Genomic DNA, 17,179 nt, shown 5'->3' with positions numbered 1-17,179 from the left:
AATCTCATGGGATTTAAACTGGCTGAGACTTTATTGTTCAATTCCTTCAGGGAATTGTGACGAAACTTATCTCATTGTTACGCTGGGCATGGGAGTAGAATGACCATTAAGGCCTCATTAAGCGCTGTCTGTCATTTAAAGATTTTACTGTATTTTAAAAAAGCAGAACAGGATAGTAAAGTAGGAGTTTCGAGCAGAAGTTATTATTCGCAAAATGGATAACCAGCGAGTTGAGATTTTAAAGTTATACGAAGCCAATAAATTAGTAGAAAGAAAATGCGACAGCCGGAGAAGTGAAGTTTGGGCATTTAGTTTTTGTGGGAATACTGTTTCCAAAAAGAGGTCCCAATTATCTGCTTCTTCACTAGATTCACTTATTGTTTAAACAGTGCAGAAAACAATTAATTTTTAAGTTTTATAATTGTTATTTTTAAAATGCCACACTTTTATTATAAATGTTCTTTTAATACTGTTGTTACTTGTGTTTTATAAAGTTTACTGTTGTTACTTGTGTTCAAATAAATCTGAATTTATGTACATAATGTACCAGACTTGTGTTTTCATAACATAGTTTTGCATTAAATAAACAAACAATTTTTTTTCGGAGCAGGAGCGGAGTCGGATTTGATTTTTAAAAAAAATTTCGGAGCAGGAGCGGAGTCGGAGTCAAAAGTTTCGGAGTCGGATTGGAGCAGGAGTCCAAAATTTCTGACTCCGGACACCTCTACACAGTTCACTGTGACGTATACACGCACAGTAATATTACTTACAGAGTTACAACAAATGTTCCTGAATGTAAAAATCGACGAATCATGAACGCTCCTTAAGTCACGTGATATTGTTTTTATTTTATTTAAAATAAAAATAATAAAAAACATCGCTAGTGGGCAATAAAGGCAACATTTGATAACCAATCAGAAAGCACTTGTCAGTCACGTGACGTCTTCGCCTGATGACGTCATAGTTGGATCATTAGATTGTTTCCGGCGTAACCATGACGAAAAACGGCTTGTTTGAGGTATTTTGGGCGAAGATTCGCTTGAAGCGCTCGATTTCTCAGATTCACCTGAATGGTATCAATGAATAAACAAGTCACCACAAATATAACTTTGTGGGTTGTTGTATTATGTATGACTGATAACTTTATTTTGAACATCAGTCAACGCACCTGAATTGTGTCGTGTCCTTCTCGAAAAGAACCATGATGTCTTGGTTTGTGGAATGTTAGGTTGAAGACGTCGTAACGCAGAAACCTTCATTTGTTCGGTGCGTTCGTTCAAAGCTTTCTGAATCATTTGTTCCATGTCGTCCTGAAGGTAGAAGGAGGTTGATGCTTTTTAACAAAAGTCAATTCTTTACATTTTAAGAGAACGCCCATGTTAATCAAATTACCAAATTACCTGTCACGCCCCCTGTCAATCATATTACCTGCCACGCACCCCTGTCAATTAAATTACCTGCCACACACCCCTGTCAATCAAATTACCTGCCACACACCCCTGTCAATCAAATTATCAGCCACACACCCCTGTCAATCAAATTATCAGCCACACACCCATGTCAATCATATTACCTGCCACACTCTCCTGTCAATCATATTACCTGCCACACACCCCTGTCAATCAAATTACCAGCCACACACCCCTGTCAATCAAATTATCAGCCACACACCCATGTCAATCATATTACCTGCCACACTCTCCTGTCAATCATATTACCTGCCACACACCCCTGTCAATCAAATTATCAGCCACACACCCCTGTCAATCAAATTATCAGCCACACACCCATGTCAATCAAATTATCAGCCACACACCCATGTCAATCATATTATCAGCCACACACCCATGTCAATCATATTACCTGCCACAAACCCCTGTCAATCAAATTACCTGCCACACTCTCATGTCAATCATATTATCAGCCACACACCCCTGTCAATCAAATTATCAGCCACACACCCATGTCAATCAAATTATCAGCCACACACCCATGTCAATCATATTATCAGCCACACACCCATGTCAATCAAATTATCAGCCACACACCCATGTCAATCATATTATCAGCCACACACCCATGTCAATCATATTACCTGCCACACACCCCTGTCAATCAAATTACCTGCCACACTCTCCTGTCAATCATATTACCTGCCACAAACCCCTGTCAATCAAATTACCAGCCACACACCCATGTCAATCATATTATCAGCCACACACCCATGTCAATCATATTATCAGCCACACACCCATGTCAATCAAATTATCAGCCACACACCCATGTCAATCATATTATCAGCCACACACCCATGTCAATCATATTACCTGCCACACACCCCTGTCAATCAAATTACCTGCCACACTCTCCTGTCAATCATATTACCTGCCACAAACCCCTGTCAATCAAATTACCAGCCACACACCCCTGTCAATCATATTACCTGCCACACACCCATGTCAATCATATTACCTGCCACACTCTCCTGTCAATCATATTACCTGCCACAAACCCCTGTCAATCAAATTACCAGCCACACACCCATGTCAATCATATTATCAGCCACACACCCCATGTCAATCATATTACCTGCCACGCACCCCTGTCAATCATATTACCTGCCACGCACCCCTGTCAATCAAATTATCAGCCACACACCCCTGTCAATCATATTACCAGCCACACACCCCTGTCAATCATATTACCTGCCACACACCCCTGTCAATCAAATTATCAGCCACACACCCCTGTCAATCATATTACCTGCCACGCACCCCTGTCAATCAAATTATCAGCCACACACCCCTGTCAATCATATTACCAGCCACACACCCCTGTCAATCATATTACCTGCCACACACCCCTGTCAATCAAATTATCAGCCACACACCCCTGTCAATCATATTACCTGCCACGCACCCCTGTCAATCAAATTACCTGCCACACTCCCCTGTCAATCATATTACCTGCCACACTCTCCTGTCAATCATATTACCTGCCACACTCTCCTGTCAATCATATTACCAGCCACACACCCCTGTCAATCATATTACCTGCCACACTCTCCTGTCAATCAAATTACCTGCCACACTCCCCTGTCAATCATATTATCAGCCACACACCCATGTCAATCATATTACCTGCCACACTCCCATGTCAATCATATTACCTGCCACACACCCCTGTCAATCATATTACCTGCCACACTCTCCTGTCAATCAAATTACCTGCCACACTCCCCTGTCAATCATATTACCTGCCACACTCCCATGTCAATCATATTACCTGCCACACTCCCATGTCAATCATATTACCTGCCACACTCCCATGTCAATCAAATTACCTGCCACACTCCCCTGTCAATCATATTACCTGCCACACACCCCTGTCAATCATATTACCTGCCACACACCCCTGTCAATCATATTACCTGCCACACACCCATGTCAATCATATTACCTGCCACACTCCCATGTCAATCATATTACCTGCCACACTCCCATGTCAATCATATTACCTGCCACACTCCCCTGTCAATCAAATTACCTGCCACACTCCCCTGTCAATCAAATTACCTGCCACACTCCCCTGTCAATCATATTACCTGCCACACTCTCCTGTCAATCATATTACCTGCCACACACCCCTGTCAATTAAATTACCTGCCACACTCCCATGTCAATCATATTACCTGCCACACACCCCTGTCAATCAAATTATCAGCCACACACCCCTGTCAATCATATTACCTGCCACGCACCCCTGTCAATCAAATTATCAGCCACACACCCCATATCAATAAAATTACCTGCCACACACCCCTGTCAATCATATTACCTGCCACACTCTCCTGTCAATCATATTACCTGCCACACTCTCCTGTCAATCATATTACCAGCCACACACCCCTGTCAATCATATTACCTGCCACACTCTCCTGTCAATCAAATTACCTGCCACACTCCCCTGTCAATCATATTACCTGCCACACTCCCATGTCAATCATATTACCTGCCACACTCTCCTGTCAATCATATTACCAGCCACACACCCCTGTCAATCAAATTACCAGCCACACACCCCTGTCAATCATATTACCTGCCACACTCTCCTGTCAATCATATTACCAGCCACACACCCCTGTCAATCATATTACCTGCCACACTCTCCTGTCAATCAAATTACCTGCCACACTCCCCTGTCAATCATATTACCTGCCACACACCCCTGTCAATCATATTACCTGCCACACACCCCTGTCAATCATATTACCAGCCACACACCCCTGTCAATCATATTACCTGCCACACACCCCTGTCAATCAAATTACCTGCCACACACCCCTGTCAATCAAATTATCAGCCACACACCCATGTCAATCATATTACCTGCCACACACCCCTGTCAATCATATTACCAGCCACACACCCATGTCAATCATATTACCTGCCACACACCCCTGTCAATCATATTACCTGCCACACACCCCTGTCAATCATATTATCAGCCACACACCCCTGTCAATCATATTACCAGCCACACACCCCTGTCAATCATATTACCTGCCACACACCCCTGTCAATCAAATTACCTGCCACACACCCCTGTCAATCAAATTATCAGCCACACACCCATGTCAATCATATTACCTGCCACGCACCCCTGTCGATCATATTACCTGCCACACACCCCATATCAATCAAATTACCTGCCACACACCCCTGTCAATCAAATTACCTGCCACACACCCCTGTCAATCAAATTACCTGCCACACACCCCTGTCAATCAAATTACCTGCCACACACCCCTGTCAATCAAATTATCAGCCACACTCCCATGTCAATCATATTACCTGCCACACTCTCCTGTCAATCATATTACCTGCCACACACCTCATGTCAATCAAATTACCTGCCACACACCCCTGTTAATCAAATTACCTGCCACACACCCCTGTCAATCAAATTATCAGCCACACTCCCATGTCAATCATATTACCTGCCACACTCTCCTGTCAATCATATTACCTGCCACACACCTCATGTCAATCAAATTACCTGCCACACACCCCATATCAATCAAATTACCTGCCACACACCCCTGTCAATCAAATTACCTGCCACACACCCCTGTCAATCAAATTATCAGCCACACTCCCATGTCAATCATATTACCTGCCACACTCTCCTGTCAATCATATTACCTGCCACACACCTCATGTCAATCAAATTACCAGCCACACACCCCTGTCAATCAAATTACCAGCCACACACCCCTGTCAATCATATTACCTGCCACACACCCCTGTCAATCAAATTACCTGCCACACACCCCTGTCAATCATATTACCTGCCACACACCCCTGTCAATCAAATTACCTGCCACACACCCCTGTCAATCAAATTACCTGCCACGCACCCCTGTCAATCATATTACCTGCCACACTCTCCTGTCAATCATATTACCAGCCACACTCTCCTGTCAATCATATTACCTGCCACGCCTCCAATTCTTTTTGTTGATCAAGTTTTTGTTGAATTGCTTCCAATAGTTGGCTGTTCACAGCCATCAGGTCAACTTTTGCTTGCGCCAATTTTACCTGGGATTGCATGGAGGGGGTTTTATGGGAATTATATAGCTTGGTTGAATGAGTGTACATTATGTATCCACGCATGGTGGGTTGACGGCAGTCGTTATAACACACAAAGTGGTAATGTAACACCATCTTTACCTCCAATGCATTCTTCCCACCCACGGCCTCGTCCCGTTCAACCATTAACGTAGATTGTTTATCCTTTAACATTTGAACAAAATCATCGCTCGTTTCGTTTGTTACCTGTTTATGACATCACATTAAACAATAACCACACGATGGCGCATCCACCACCTTATATTTGATGACATCATCCACCAACGATGACATCACATCGAGCGAATGCGACAGACTCATGCTGCCTCCGGTGGAGGAATCGGGCATGCCGAGAAACGACCGAATCTTTCCGCTAATCGTTCCAACTCGTTGGTAAGTTTCCCACAAGTCTTGTTTCAACTACAACAACAACAGCAATAAACAACAACAAGCGCAACTAACAAGCAAAATATCTACCTCGCACAAATGAATGTGACAACCATTCACCGCCCCCACCAACAACATGAAACATCGACCGACCTACAACAATATCTACACTAAGCACCAACTATTACATCACAACCACTATTGTTAACTCACATTCTCCCCTTGTTCGTCATCACACCCAGTCTGTGATGTCATAGACGCACCAAGATCTAGGAAATCTTCGCTGGAAACCCCCGATTGTTCGAGTTCCGAGAATAACGACGATGCAAGACCTGGGGAATCCCCTGTTAAGTGACCACGCGGTGCATAACAAAGTTGAAAATATGGGTGAGGTTCTTTTAGGGGGCCGGGGGTCGGGGTTTATTCCAGGTTTGCCCCATCACACATTGCGACGAATATTCGTAGTTTACCCCTAAATGTGGTTCTTAATATACAAGCAATTAAACAAGTGGGTCACCATTCGAACTATACGAAGCTTGCAAAGCCATCTCTTCCCTCAACTCGTCAATTCTTATTTGATATTGTCGGTTCAATACACGAGATTCTTCTAATTCAGATCGAACTCGATTCAACTGTAAACATAGATATATTATACCAAACATAGAAACAACATTTAGGCCTGAGCATTATTACATCATACCTCACGCTCTCGTTCATGCAATTGTCGTTCCAACTGATGTGTCCGCTCGGTGGCGGTAGAGAGAGCATCGTTAAGACACGTCGTTTCATCTTTCATTGTTACGAAACAATCTTCGAGATGAGCCCGAGATTCACTGCCCTGTGCAATCTGGGGAGGATATAGATCACATTGTAGCCATACAAGGGCACACACACTCAATTGTATCAAGGCTTGTATAATATCAAGTTTCATTGCTATTATGTGAAGAGGGATGGTCTATATACTATATTGACTTCATTGAACAAAATCTCAAATCCTACAAATATAAAAAGGTTTGAATCTTGCGTATGTACATTGTGTCTTTAACAATGCAGATTCTACTTTCACAAACACCAAGTCTGACCACACTAGTGACATAATAATAATACGTTTGATTAAATATCTAATTGTCAATTCAAATATGATGTCATAACAACATTGTTTACAACAATCCAACAAATTGTAATTTGTTGGAAGTTCTACAATTATTACTTTATACTGCCTATTGTAACTACATTAATGACATAACAATGGTTACATTATTGATGTAACAATGGTTACATTGATGATGTAACAATGACAATTATCTCACCTTTCTTTCATACTGTCCATCATAATTATGAAAAACAAGAAGAAAAATAAAAAGTCAAGAAATAACAAAACAACATGAAAACTAAACAGGTTATTCATGTAAAAAGTGTTATAACAAGAACACAACAACAAACAACAAACACACAGCAACAAACACACAACAACAAATACAAAGTAACAAACACACAACAACCAACAACAAACACACAACAACAAACACAAAGTAAAAAACACACAACAACAAACACAAAGTAACAAACACACAACAACAAATACAAAGTAACAAACACACAACAACAAACACAACAACCAGCAACAAACACACAACAACAAACACAAAGTAACAAACACAAAGTAACAAACACACAACAACAAACACAAAGTAACAAACACACAACAACAAATACAAAGTAAAAAACACACAACAACAAATACAAAGTAACAAACACACAACAACAAACACACAACAACAAACACAAAGTAACAAACACACAACAACAAACACAAAGCAACAAACCATCCACAAGAGCACAACAACTGTTACACATACAAAGGAAATACAACATAAATAACAACACAAACAAACACAATAACAACAACAGACACAGCAACAAACACACACAAACACAGTTACAATAACAGGTACACAACAACAAGCACACAGTTAAAGTTACAACAAGCACAACAAACCTCTTCTTTCAACGACTCCAATTCCACAATTTTTACGCTAGCTGTCGATGACCTTTGGATGAACTCTCGTCTTAATTGTTGAACTTGAATCGATAATTGTCGCTCAGCTTCGGATGACTGTAAGTAATAGACCTTACTGTTACGTAATAATCAACGTTACGTAATAATAATAATCAAGGAAGTAGTAACCCTACGTCACAAACATAAACAATAGCCACCTATTGTTCGTTAACAACCACGATTGTTACATCAAAGTAACTGATTGTCTAACCAACTACGTAACAATCTTGTCTATGTTTGAACAATTCTACTTCATTACGTCACAAACGGCGGAAGCTCAGCTGCTTCTCGAATCTCAAGCGACTGATTATTACGTCACAAAACGAGCGACACACGCGTGCGTTGTATATTACGCGGACCTTATAGTTTCGTTATGAACAGTATAACGATCGTGATAATGAAATATTGCAAACACGCGCCCACAGTGGTGGCAGCGACGAGTGTCGAACCCATTACCTCTGGGTTACAGGCAACCTAACCACGTGATTCCTACCTTTTGAAGTTGACTCAGCAGTTTCTGGTTTTGCTGAGTCATTTCATCCACAGCACGTGACTTTTCACGCTCGGCTGCTCCCCACATTGCTTTATGATCCTCCAATTGCTCCTGTGACGTAATGATACAAAACAAGGTTAGCCCAAGCGCCACCACACGGGATATTCTTCAACTCACTTGTGTCCGCCTAAGGTCGCTACTGAGCTGCGCCACTCTCGCCTCCCATTCGCTGGTTTTGAATTCGAACCTCTGACGTAACTCGTGTTTTTGTTGCTCCAGGATCTGTGACGTCACAATCATTTCTAACATATTGTAATTATGACGTCATATACATCGTAACAGAGGACGCGATACATAATAACAACTTATCCCGGTCGCTAATTAGTTAATTAACAACCAAGGTCAATTAAAGATAATTAATATCATTATGACGTCGTCTGTCTAAAGGCACGACTTCCTAACGTGACGTAACAATGTTATAACAATTGTCGAATCACGCTTTATTGAACTTCACTGTTACGTCATAAAACAACGTTTCGCGTATCCTTGAAACGCTTGCGGCCATTATTACGTCATAAATCGATATGAAGAGGTGCTTCAATATATTTACCTCACATCGATCGCGATAATCGACGCTTATTCGCTCGTTCTCTTGCAACAAAAACTCATTTTTCTCCAACAATGATTTGCCGAGTTCTGCAGCGATAATTAAATCGCGTTCTTTGTGTTCGAGACGTGTGTATACGTCAACCTGTGTAAGGATTGTTGCTTATGGGGGGTTGGTGGTTATATCATGTTTTGGGCATGATTGATAAGTTGGACAACCCATTAGTGACCACTGGGTTGGAGAAATTGCAATTGAACCAACATTGGTGGCTGCGTTAAACCTTGAACCCACAACCTGTAGGTTATGATATATATATAAGATATCTATGATATATATAAGATATCTATAATATATGTAAGATATCTATAAGATATCTATGATATATATAAGATATCTATGATATATATAAGATATCTATGATATATATAAGATATCTATTACCTCTGTAAGATCCATCTGACACTCCGGCATCGACCCAACTTCACTTTCATCTTCGCAAACATCAACATCATATAAAACATCATCCATTCGCACTACTGTAACTTGGAACTACTGTGGAATCTGCACTACTGTGCTTTATAACTACCTTGGAATGCCTGGAATGTCATAATTAATCATTTGAGATGTCATGAATATCCAACAGACCATAATTTACAAACTTATGATGTCATAAATAACAAACACTCAACTAGTGACATCACAATAAACAACTTCGAAACTAACAGTTACGTCACAAACACCTGTAATAAAAGGTCTTACCTCTGCAGACACTGGACTATTATGACGTAATAGTCGATTCGATCCAATGAACGCGAAACTTTTTTCTTTTTTCTCTCGCGCCCATGCTCTCTATCATCGTCTAGCGGATGAATAATTTAACATTGCCACAATATGTTTGGCCATGAGATATCAGCCTATGTACTGCACTTGTACTATACAATAGTTTATTTAAAATTATGATTCAACAATCTATATACACATGAATATTGCACTACAATATGTGATTATGACATCACACATGATGTGATTATGACATCACAACTACTATTGCACAAACTTCCCCCGCTCAATCAGATCCTTCCAGATTTTTCCGTCTGGAAATTTATAATTTTCGACGGAATCTTTTTTCATCTCGCTGCTGTATCCTGGTTTCTATTGAATATAGACATCATATATTAAACACAAACAATGAAGAGAAGGGTATAAGCAACAAAATGACAATCGTTAAAACAAGTTATGAGTAAAAAAACTATTTGAGTAAAACAAAAACCCTCTAACAGTAAAGGTAGCAATATATAAACATATATTACAAAACATACAACATATATATATTATCCTATCTTTCGTACCTTGTGTTTGTACATATATATTCAAACACAATAATATTACCTTGGGCGGCATGTAACATGTGTTCTGGATGACGACAGGTTCGATAAAGTGTTCGTGAAGATGGTCCACGTATTCGCACATTCTATCATAAATATCATATAATACACATAGATATCCTATGATAAACATCATATACAACATAGAAACAACATACCTCTGTTCATTTGTAGCCGACACGCACAAATAATCGAACATAATTATGTGCTGAACCAATTCGCATAAACCAACTCCGCCAGCGTGTGGGCAAACGGGGACTAAGTAATATATGATGTCTATGTTGATATATATGATATCTGTGTTACTTATATGATATCTATGTTACCATTAAACTTAGCAGCCATCAGTAATATCGCAATATTCTCGTTAATCGAACCAACGCGACACGAGTCAATTTGTAAAAACTTCAATCCGTCCACTTGGAGGAGCTGTTTGAACACAACGCGATTCTGACACTGCTCGCCGGTTGCCACGCCAACATTGTGTGGGGACAATGCCTTTGTTAGGATGAAAATGGAGCATTGTTACAACTCAGTGGTCACTAATATCCAATATTATGCAATGAAAATATAATACAACAGTTTATAATATTGTGACAGCGGTTAAAGTGATTTCCCCCAAGCGCCCATCTTAGCTGTGTTACACATTTTACAATGGCTTTACCACCCAGCCCCCAAACATGCCACACCCCCAAACATGCCACGCCCCCAAACATGCCACGCCCTCAAACATGCCACGCCCCTAAACATGCCACACCCCCAAACATGCCACACCCCCAAACATGCCACACCCCTAAACATGCCACTCCCCCAAACATGCCACGCCCCCAAACATGCCACGCCCTCAAACATGCCACGCCCCCAAACATGCCACGCCCCCAAACATGCCACGCCTACAAACATGCCACGCCTACAAACATGCCACGCCCCCAAACATGCCACGCCCCCAAACATGCCACTCCCCCAAACATGCCACGCCCCCAAACATGCCACGCCCCCAAACATGCCACGCCCCCAAACATGCCACGCCCCTAAACATGCCACGCCCCTAAACATGCCACACCCCCAAACATGCCACACCCCCAAACATGCCACACCCCCAAACATGCCACTCCCCCAAACATGCCACGCCCCCAAACATGCCACGCCCCCAAACATGCCACGCCCCCAAACATGCCACGCCCCTAAACATGCCACGCCCCCAAACATGCCACGCCCCAAACATGCCACGCCTCCAAACATGCCACGCCCCCAAACATGCCACGCCCCTAAACATGCCACACCCCCAAACATGCGACGCCCCTAAACATGCCACGCCCCCAAACATGCCACGCCCTCAAACATGCAACGCCCCTAAACATGCCACACCCCCAAACATGCCACACCCCCAAACATGCCACTCCCCCAAACATGCCACGCCCCCAAACATGCCACGCCCCCAAACATGCCACGCCCCTAAACATGCCACGCCCCCAAACATGCCACGCCCTCAAACATGCCACTCCCCCAAACATGCCACGCCCCCAAACATGCCCCGCCCCCAAACATGCCACACCCCCAAACATGCCACTCCCTCAAACATGCCACTCCCTCAAACATGCCACGCCCCAAAACATGCCACGCTCCCAAACATGCCACTCCCCCAAACATGCCACGCCCCCAAACATGCCACGCCCTCAAACATGCCACGCCCCTAAACATGCCACACCCCCAAACATGCCACGCCCTTAAAAATGCCACGCCCCCAAACATGCCACGCCCCTAAACATGCCACGCCCCCAAACATGCCACGCCCCTAAACATGCCACGTCCCCAAACATGCCACGCCCCTAAACATGCCACGCCCCTAAACATGCCACACCCCCAAACATGCCACTCCCCCAAACATGCCACGCCCTCAAACATGCCACACCCCCAAACAAGCCACGCCCACCTTAGCAATCGTAGCATGACCGATGACATCATCGGGGCAAGTTGGCTCTTCTATCCATAGCGGACGAAACTCAACGAGTTGTTTCATCCACTCAATGGCCTCCTTTACGTCCCACTTTTGGTTTGCGTCCATCATCTATAGAAACAATATAACCACTCATAGAAACAATATAACCACCCAACCCACCAAATCACAATTGTATCCGATCTCATCTCTTATTAGTTTCGCTCGTCGTTTATCGTCGTCAACATTCGATCCAACTTTCATTTTAAACCTATAACATTTCTATGTTATCCAATTTACTTATGTTATTTCTATGAACCTACTTTGTCCATCCTTCCACCAACGCTTCGCGACATTTCTGTAAATTTAAGTTTGATAAAAACTATGGAACCTGAGTAACCTTTGACCCCTGTAACTTTGACCCCCTGTAACTTTGACCCCCTGTAGCTTTAACCCCTTGTAACTTTGAACCCCTGTAACCTTGACCCCCTGTAACCTTGACCCAAAGTAACCTTGACCCCAAGTAACCTTGACCCCAAGTAATTTTTACCCCCTGTAACCTTGATCCCCTGTAACTTTCACCCCAAGTAACCTTTGACCTCAAGTAACCTTTAACCCCAAGTAATATTTGACCGCAAGTACCCCTTGACCCCATGTAACCTTTGACCCCAAGTAACCTTTGACCCGAGTACCCCTTGACCCAATGTAACCTTTGACCACAAGTAACCTTTGACCCCCTGTAACCTTAACCCAAATGTAACCTTGACCCCGAGTAACCTTTGACCACAAGTACCCCTTGACCCCACCCACCTTAACAAGCGTTTCATCGGAATATCCCAACCACGCTGTTGAAGTTGTGTAAGCGGGGAATCCCTTTTCCATCAATATCAACTCTATGACATCACAAAGTTTATTATGACATCATAGTTTAAGATTCATGACATCACAATACCTCTTTCTTTCTGCGTTCCTTTGTTTCTCGTCAATAACTTCAAAGCTTCGTCTTTCGTTAAAACGTCGGTTCTGCAACGTTATCGATTATATTACAACCACTAGGAGGCAATATACGACCACTAGTTGATATACGACCACTAGGAGGCGATATATACCCACATATAACTGAAGTCAACCAGACTCACAACCTCGTGTGGTGACATCTCCGCAAGTAACTTCCACACTGGCTGTAAATAATAGACATCATATATACACAACATAGATATCTTGTATATAAAACATAGACATCCTGTAAACAACATAGATATCTTATACACAACATAGATATCTTATACCTTGCCACACTTTTTCCCCCACAAGTCCCAAAGTGCGTTGAATATCGCTGCCGATGCCATATGTATGACGCCTTTCTCCGGTCCAAGCTGTCATAACATCGTTAATATTAAATGTATAACTAACACGAACCACCCACCCATCTAAGCTGGCCCTCCTGGGTGATTTCGCGACAAAATTTCCCAAAATTTGAATAAATGTCCGACAATTGTCTTCCAATCACGTGACCTCTAATAACCTCAATCGCCTTCACCACTATGATGTCATCATTACGTCATCGATACATCACACCAACCATTATGACGTCATACTTACGTATATCGTTTCCTCGTCCAAGACTGAACGTCAACCCACACCCGATGACGTCATCAGCATCTGTTGCCATGGTGACGTAAGCAGCTGAATAATCGACCTCGCCATGCTGGGGTCAAAAGGTCATGAACTTTAACTTAACACGCACCAATACACACGCAACGCCACACTTTACATACCATGGCGTCGGATCCATGATGCTCCAGTGACGTAGGGAACCTGACGTCACAAACGTCAATCTTGGTGATTTTTCCAGTAACTTCCATTTTAAACTTCAACACACAATGTACAATACAAAACTTTACGCAACAACTTTGCAGCAAAACAACAGTAGCGACCTTTGAGCCCAGGAAGTCACATGATAATTCAACAAAAAAATAAAATAATGTTGTTTCTATTTTTCCTAACATTTCTATGATGTTTGCTTAAAAAATAGAAATCATATAACATGTACATCTGTCATCTGTCATCTATGTCGAATAATTTACAAAGTGTTTATTAAAATTATTGAAACTTTTATTTGTGGGCTTTGTTGCAATAAAAAAAAAACAATTTTAATTTAACGTAAATAAAAAAATAATAACAAAATATAGAAATTATTCCAAAGTATATTTGCCCAACTAAACACTGCAAATACTTTGGTAAACTTGACACGACTCAACTTTTCAAACAACCTGGAGCAATGACGTCAAAAGGTGGATATATTATTACGTCACAATTAAATACTAAATTAATAATGGTTATTACGTTATCAGGAATCCGCGTTCTACCGATGCGCGTCGCTTTATTAGTCGTGGTCACGTGTTTGGTTGTTTATTATTTTGTTTCGAAACCAAAATCTGAACCTAAGGGTTATGTTGATCTTCATCGCCTCCTAGTGGCTGGGATAGGTGCAGCTGAGATGGGCGGGAACGAAGTATGTTATTTCTATATTTTTTTATTCGTAGCTTATTTTAACGACTGTCGTTTTATTGCTAATTCCCTTCTCTTCGTTGTTTTAATTAATTTGATCTTTGTATTCGAAGAGATTTGTTTCTATCATTTAAACCCCAATGTTCGGCAGGTACGCAGAGTTCGCGAGGGAAATACCCTGGGTGAGAAAAGCAAGGGTGAGACACTCGAGGGGGTAAACGACCCTCTAACGATGGGTGACACAGCATCACATCGCGTCATGTATCATTCCCTTAAAGCTGCTTTCCCGATGGTTAATGTAAGATTTCTATTGTAGGTAGCAACCGACGTGTAAAAGTGATAGATTTAACTTGAATTCACTCCAAATTTACTGAAGTCTTTAGGTTGAATAATATAACATGCTTTTAACACAGTTGACGTGTATTAATCAGTAAGCTATGTCACCATTTCCTGTTCGTGTGTGTATTTTAGGAAACGCCTTACGAGATTAAAGGTTTGATAAGATGTGGACAAGCGTTTCCTAACATACACACACGAACAGGAAGTTGTATCACAGCTTACTGATTAATACGTAAGCACAAGAGTTTACACACGGCATATGTTGACTGTGGTACAAGCATGTTAGATTATTTTTTCACTTGTCGGTTGCTACAATATTATATTGATAATATTGTTCCAACCCAGTGGTCACTAATGGGTTGTCCAAATGGTCAGCCATCCGGAATGTAACACACTTGGTAACGATGTGTTATCCCACCCGAGGATGAGTTACGTTCAATATAGCGTTGTTTAACATATGATTTCTGTGATGACCCACAGGTCGTTTCCGAGGAAATGGACGTCAAGGATTCGGAGCTGCTAATCCGTCTTCCCCCGCTAGCCAATGAGGAGGTGGGAAAGATGGGACTAGGGTCGGAGGTCGTTAACGCTAGTGATGTCACAATGTGGATTGATCCATTGGACGCAACAAAGGAATATACGGGTTCGTTGGATCGTAGTAAAATGTCGCTTAATCTATCTATGGTGTTGTATTTAAGGAGATTATAAGAATTTATTTATTCGGAGAAATAACATGTTGTTGTATTCACAGAGAAGTTGTTACAATACGTGACAACCATGGTTTGCGTGGCAGTTGATGGCAAACCTGTCATCGGAATTATTCATAAACCGTTCGAGCGGAAAACATGTGAGATATCTATGTTTACATTATTTGTGTTGATATAGCGTGTTTTAACGACTGTCGTTTTGATGCTAATTCCTTTCTTTGCGTTGTTTAAATTAATTTGATCTTAGCTATCGTATTCTAAGATAAATATATAATTTAATTTCTATTTAAGAATTATGCCAACCCTATATTAATAAAAGCTTTGTATCGATGAGATGATATAAGATATCTATGTTTCATTAATAATTGTTCAACCGACAGATTGGTCGTGGGTCGGGCACGGGACCAATATTGACGACAAATCTAATGATGACATCACAAAGATCATTGTTTCGTTGTCGCACAAAGGGGACGTGGAGGACGTAGCGAAACGTGCGTTTGGGGACGTTAGTGTCATTGGGGCCGGAGGAGCTGGTACGTTGTTTGTTGTAGAACAGACACGAGGTGTATAAAACAGAACACTCGTGGTATAACGACTGTCGTTGCCCCAAGGATAAGTTACATTCATGTTACATTTATATGATATCTATGCAGGGTATAAAAGCCTCGCATTATTCGACGGGACGGCTTCCGTTTACGTCCACACGACGAGGATCAAGAAATGGGACATTTGCGCCGGGAATGCAATCGTGCGGAACGCTGGAGGTCACATGACCACATTGACAGGAAGTGAGATCGATTATTCGAGTCACGGTTCACCGATTAACGACAAAGGGCTCGTAGCCGCCGTGCGAAAACACCAGCATTACCTCACCAAACTCAATTTTGGACATTAATATGATATCTATGTTGCACTTACACACGTACTTATGTTATTTCTTTTATTTTGGTGCTTTTTGTAAAAACACAATTATTATTTATATCTTTGGCCACAGACGGTATTATGACATCATAACCTGTTAGAAATTATTTATTACAGCAATAAAAATGTCGGCGACATATGGCTGGTGGTTTATATGATGTTTATGACGTCATTATTCAGCCATTGTGATGTTTGCATTGTAAC

The 17,179-nt window shown here is 41.7% G+C and overlaps 3 protein-coding genes across 7 annotated transcripts; 1 reads left to right on the top strand and 2 right to left on the bottom strand.

Moving 5' to 3' along the window:
• Positions 1-828: 828 nt before the first annotated feature.
• LOC149734558 (BICD family-like cargo adapter 1) lies at positions 829-10,123 on the bottom strand. 5 transcript variants are annotated; one of them, XM_089880534.1, is made up of 16 exons: positions 9,936-10,123; positions 9,618-9,772; positions 9,180-9,320; positions 8,747-8,851; positions 8,570-8,680; positions 8,017-8,133; positions 7,328-7,339; positions 6,718-6,864; positions 6,535-6,649; positions 6,231-6,349; positions 6,108-6,170; positions 5,889-6,050; positions 5,733-5,837; positions 5,496-5,600; positions 1,169-1,310; positions 829-1,066 (listed from the first exon to the last, which is right to left on the bottom strand). In XM_089880534.1, the coding sequence occupies exons 2-16, from the start codon at positions 9,702-9,704 to the stop codon at positions 933-935; spliced, it is 1,665 nt and encodes a 554-aa protein (XP_089736660.1). In that variant the 5' UTR covers positions 9,705-9,772; positions 9,936-10,123; the 3' UTR covers positions 829-932. The 5 variants fall into 5 exon arrangements, with proteins under 5 accessions (XP_089736660.1, XP_089736663.1, XP_089736661.1 ...); XM_089880537.1 differs by lacking the exon at positions 6,108-6,170; XM_089880535.1 differs by lacking the exon at positions 7,328-7,339.
• Positions 10,099-14,482, bottom strand: LOC149734557 (mitochondrial enolase superfamily member 1-like). Its single transcript, XM_089880546.1, has 14 exons — positions 14,276-14,482; positions 14,100-14,205; positions 13,924-14,039; positions 13,787-13,873; positions 13,611-13,678; positions 13,450-13,520; positions 13,308-13,390; positions 12,821-12,855; positions 12,681-12,768; positions 12,495-12,629; positions 10,888-11,059; positions 10,720-10,819; positions 10,566-10,647; positions 10,099-10,328 (listed from the first exon to the last, which is right to left on the bottom strand). Exons 1-14 carry the CDS (start codon positions 14,360-14,362, stop codon positions 10,221-10,223), a joined length of 1,338 nt encoding a protein of 445 aa, XP_089736672.1. The 5' UTR covers positions 14,363-14,482; the 3' UTR covers positions 10,099-10,220.
• An 84-nt stretch (positions 14,483-14,566) lies between these two features.
• Positions 14,567-17,112, top strand: LOC149734556 (inositol monophosphatase 3-like). Its single transcript, XM_089880565.1, has 7 exons — positions 14,567-14,791; positions 14,852-15,012; positions 15,160-15,306; positions 15,828-15,990; positions 16,099-16,194; positions 16,435-16,587; positions 16,708-17,112. The coding sequence occupies exons 1-7, from the start codon at positions 14,779-14,781 to the stop codon at positions 16,947-16,949; spliced, it is 975 nt and encodes a 324-aa protein (XP_089736691.1). The 5' UTR covers positions 14,567-14,778; the 3' UTR covers positions 16,950-17,112.
• Positions 17,113-17,179: the final 67 nt, after the last annotated feature.

This window comes from Ciona robusta, chromosome 7 (genome assembly GCF_009617815.1).
Source record: "Ciona robusta chromosome 7, ASM961781v2".
Taxonomy (NCBI): domain Eukaryota; kingdom Metazoa; phylum Chordata; class Ascidiacea; order Phlebobranchia; family Cionidae; genus Ciona; species Ciona robusta.
Note: the sequence above shows the minus strand (reverse complement) of the source record. Positions and strands in the feature narration are given on the sequence as shown.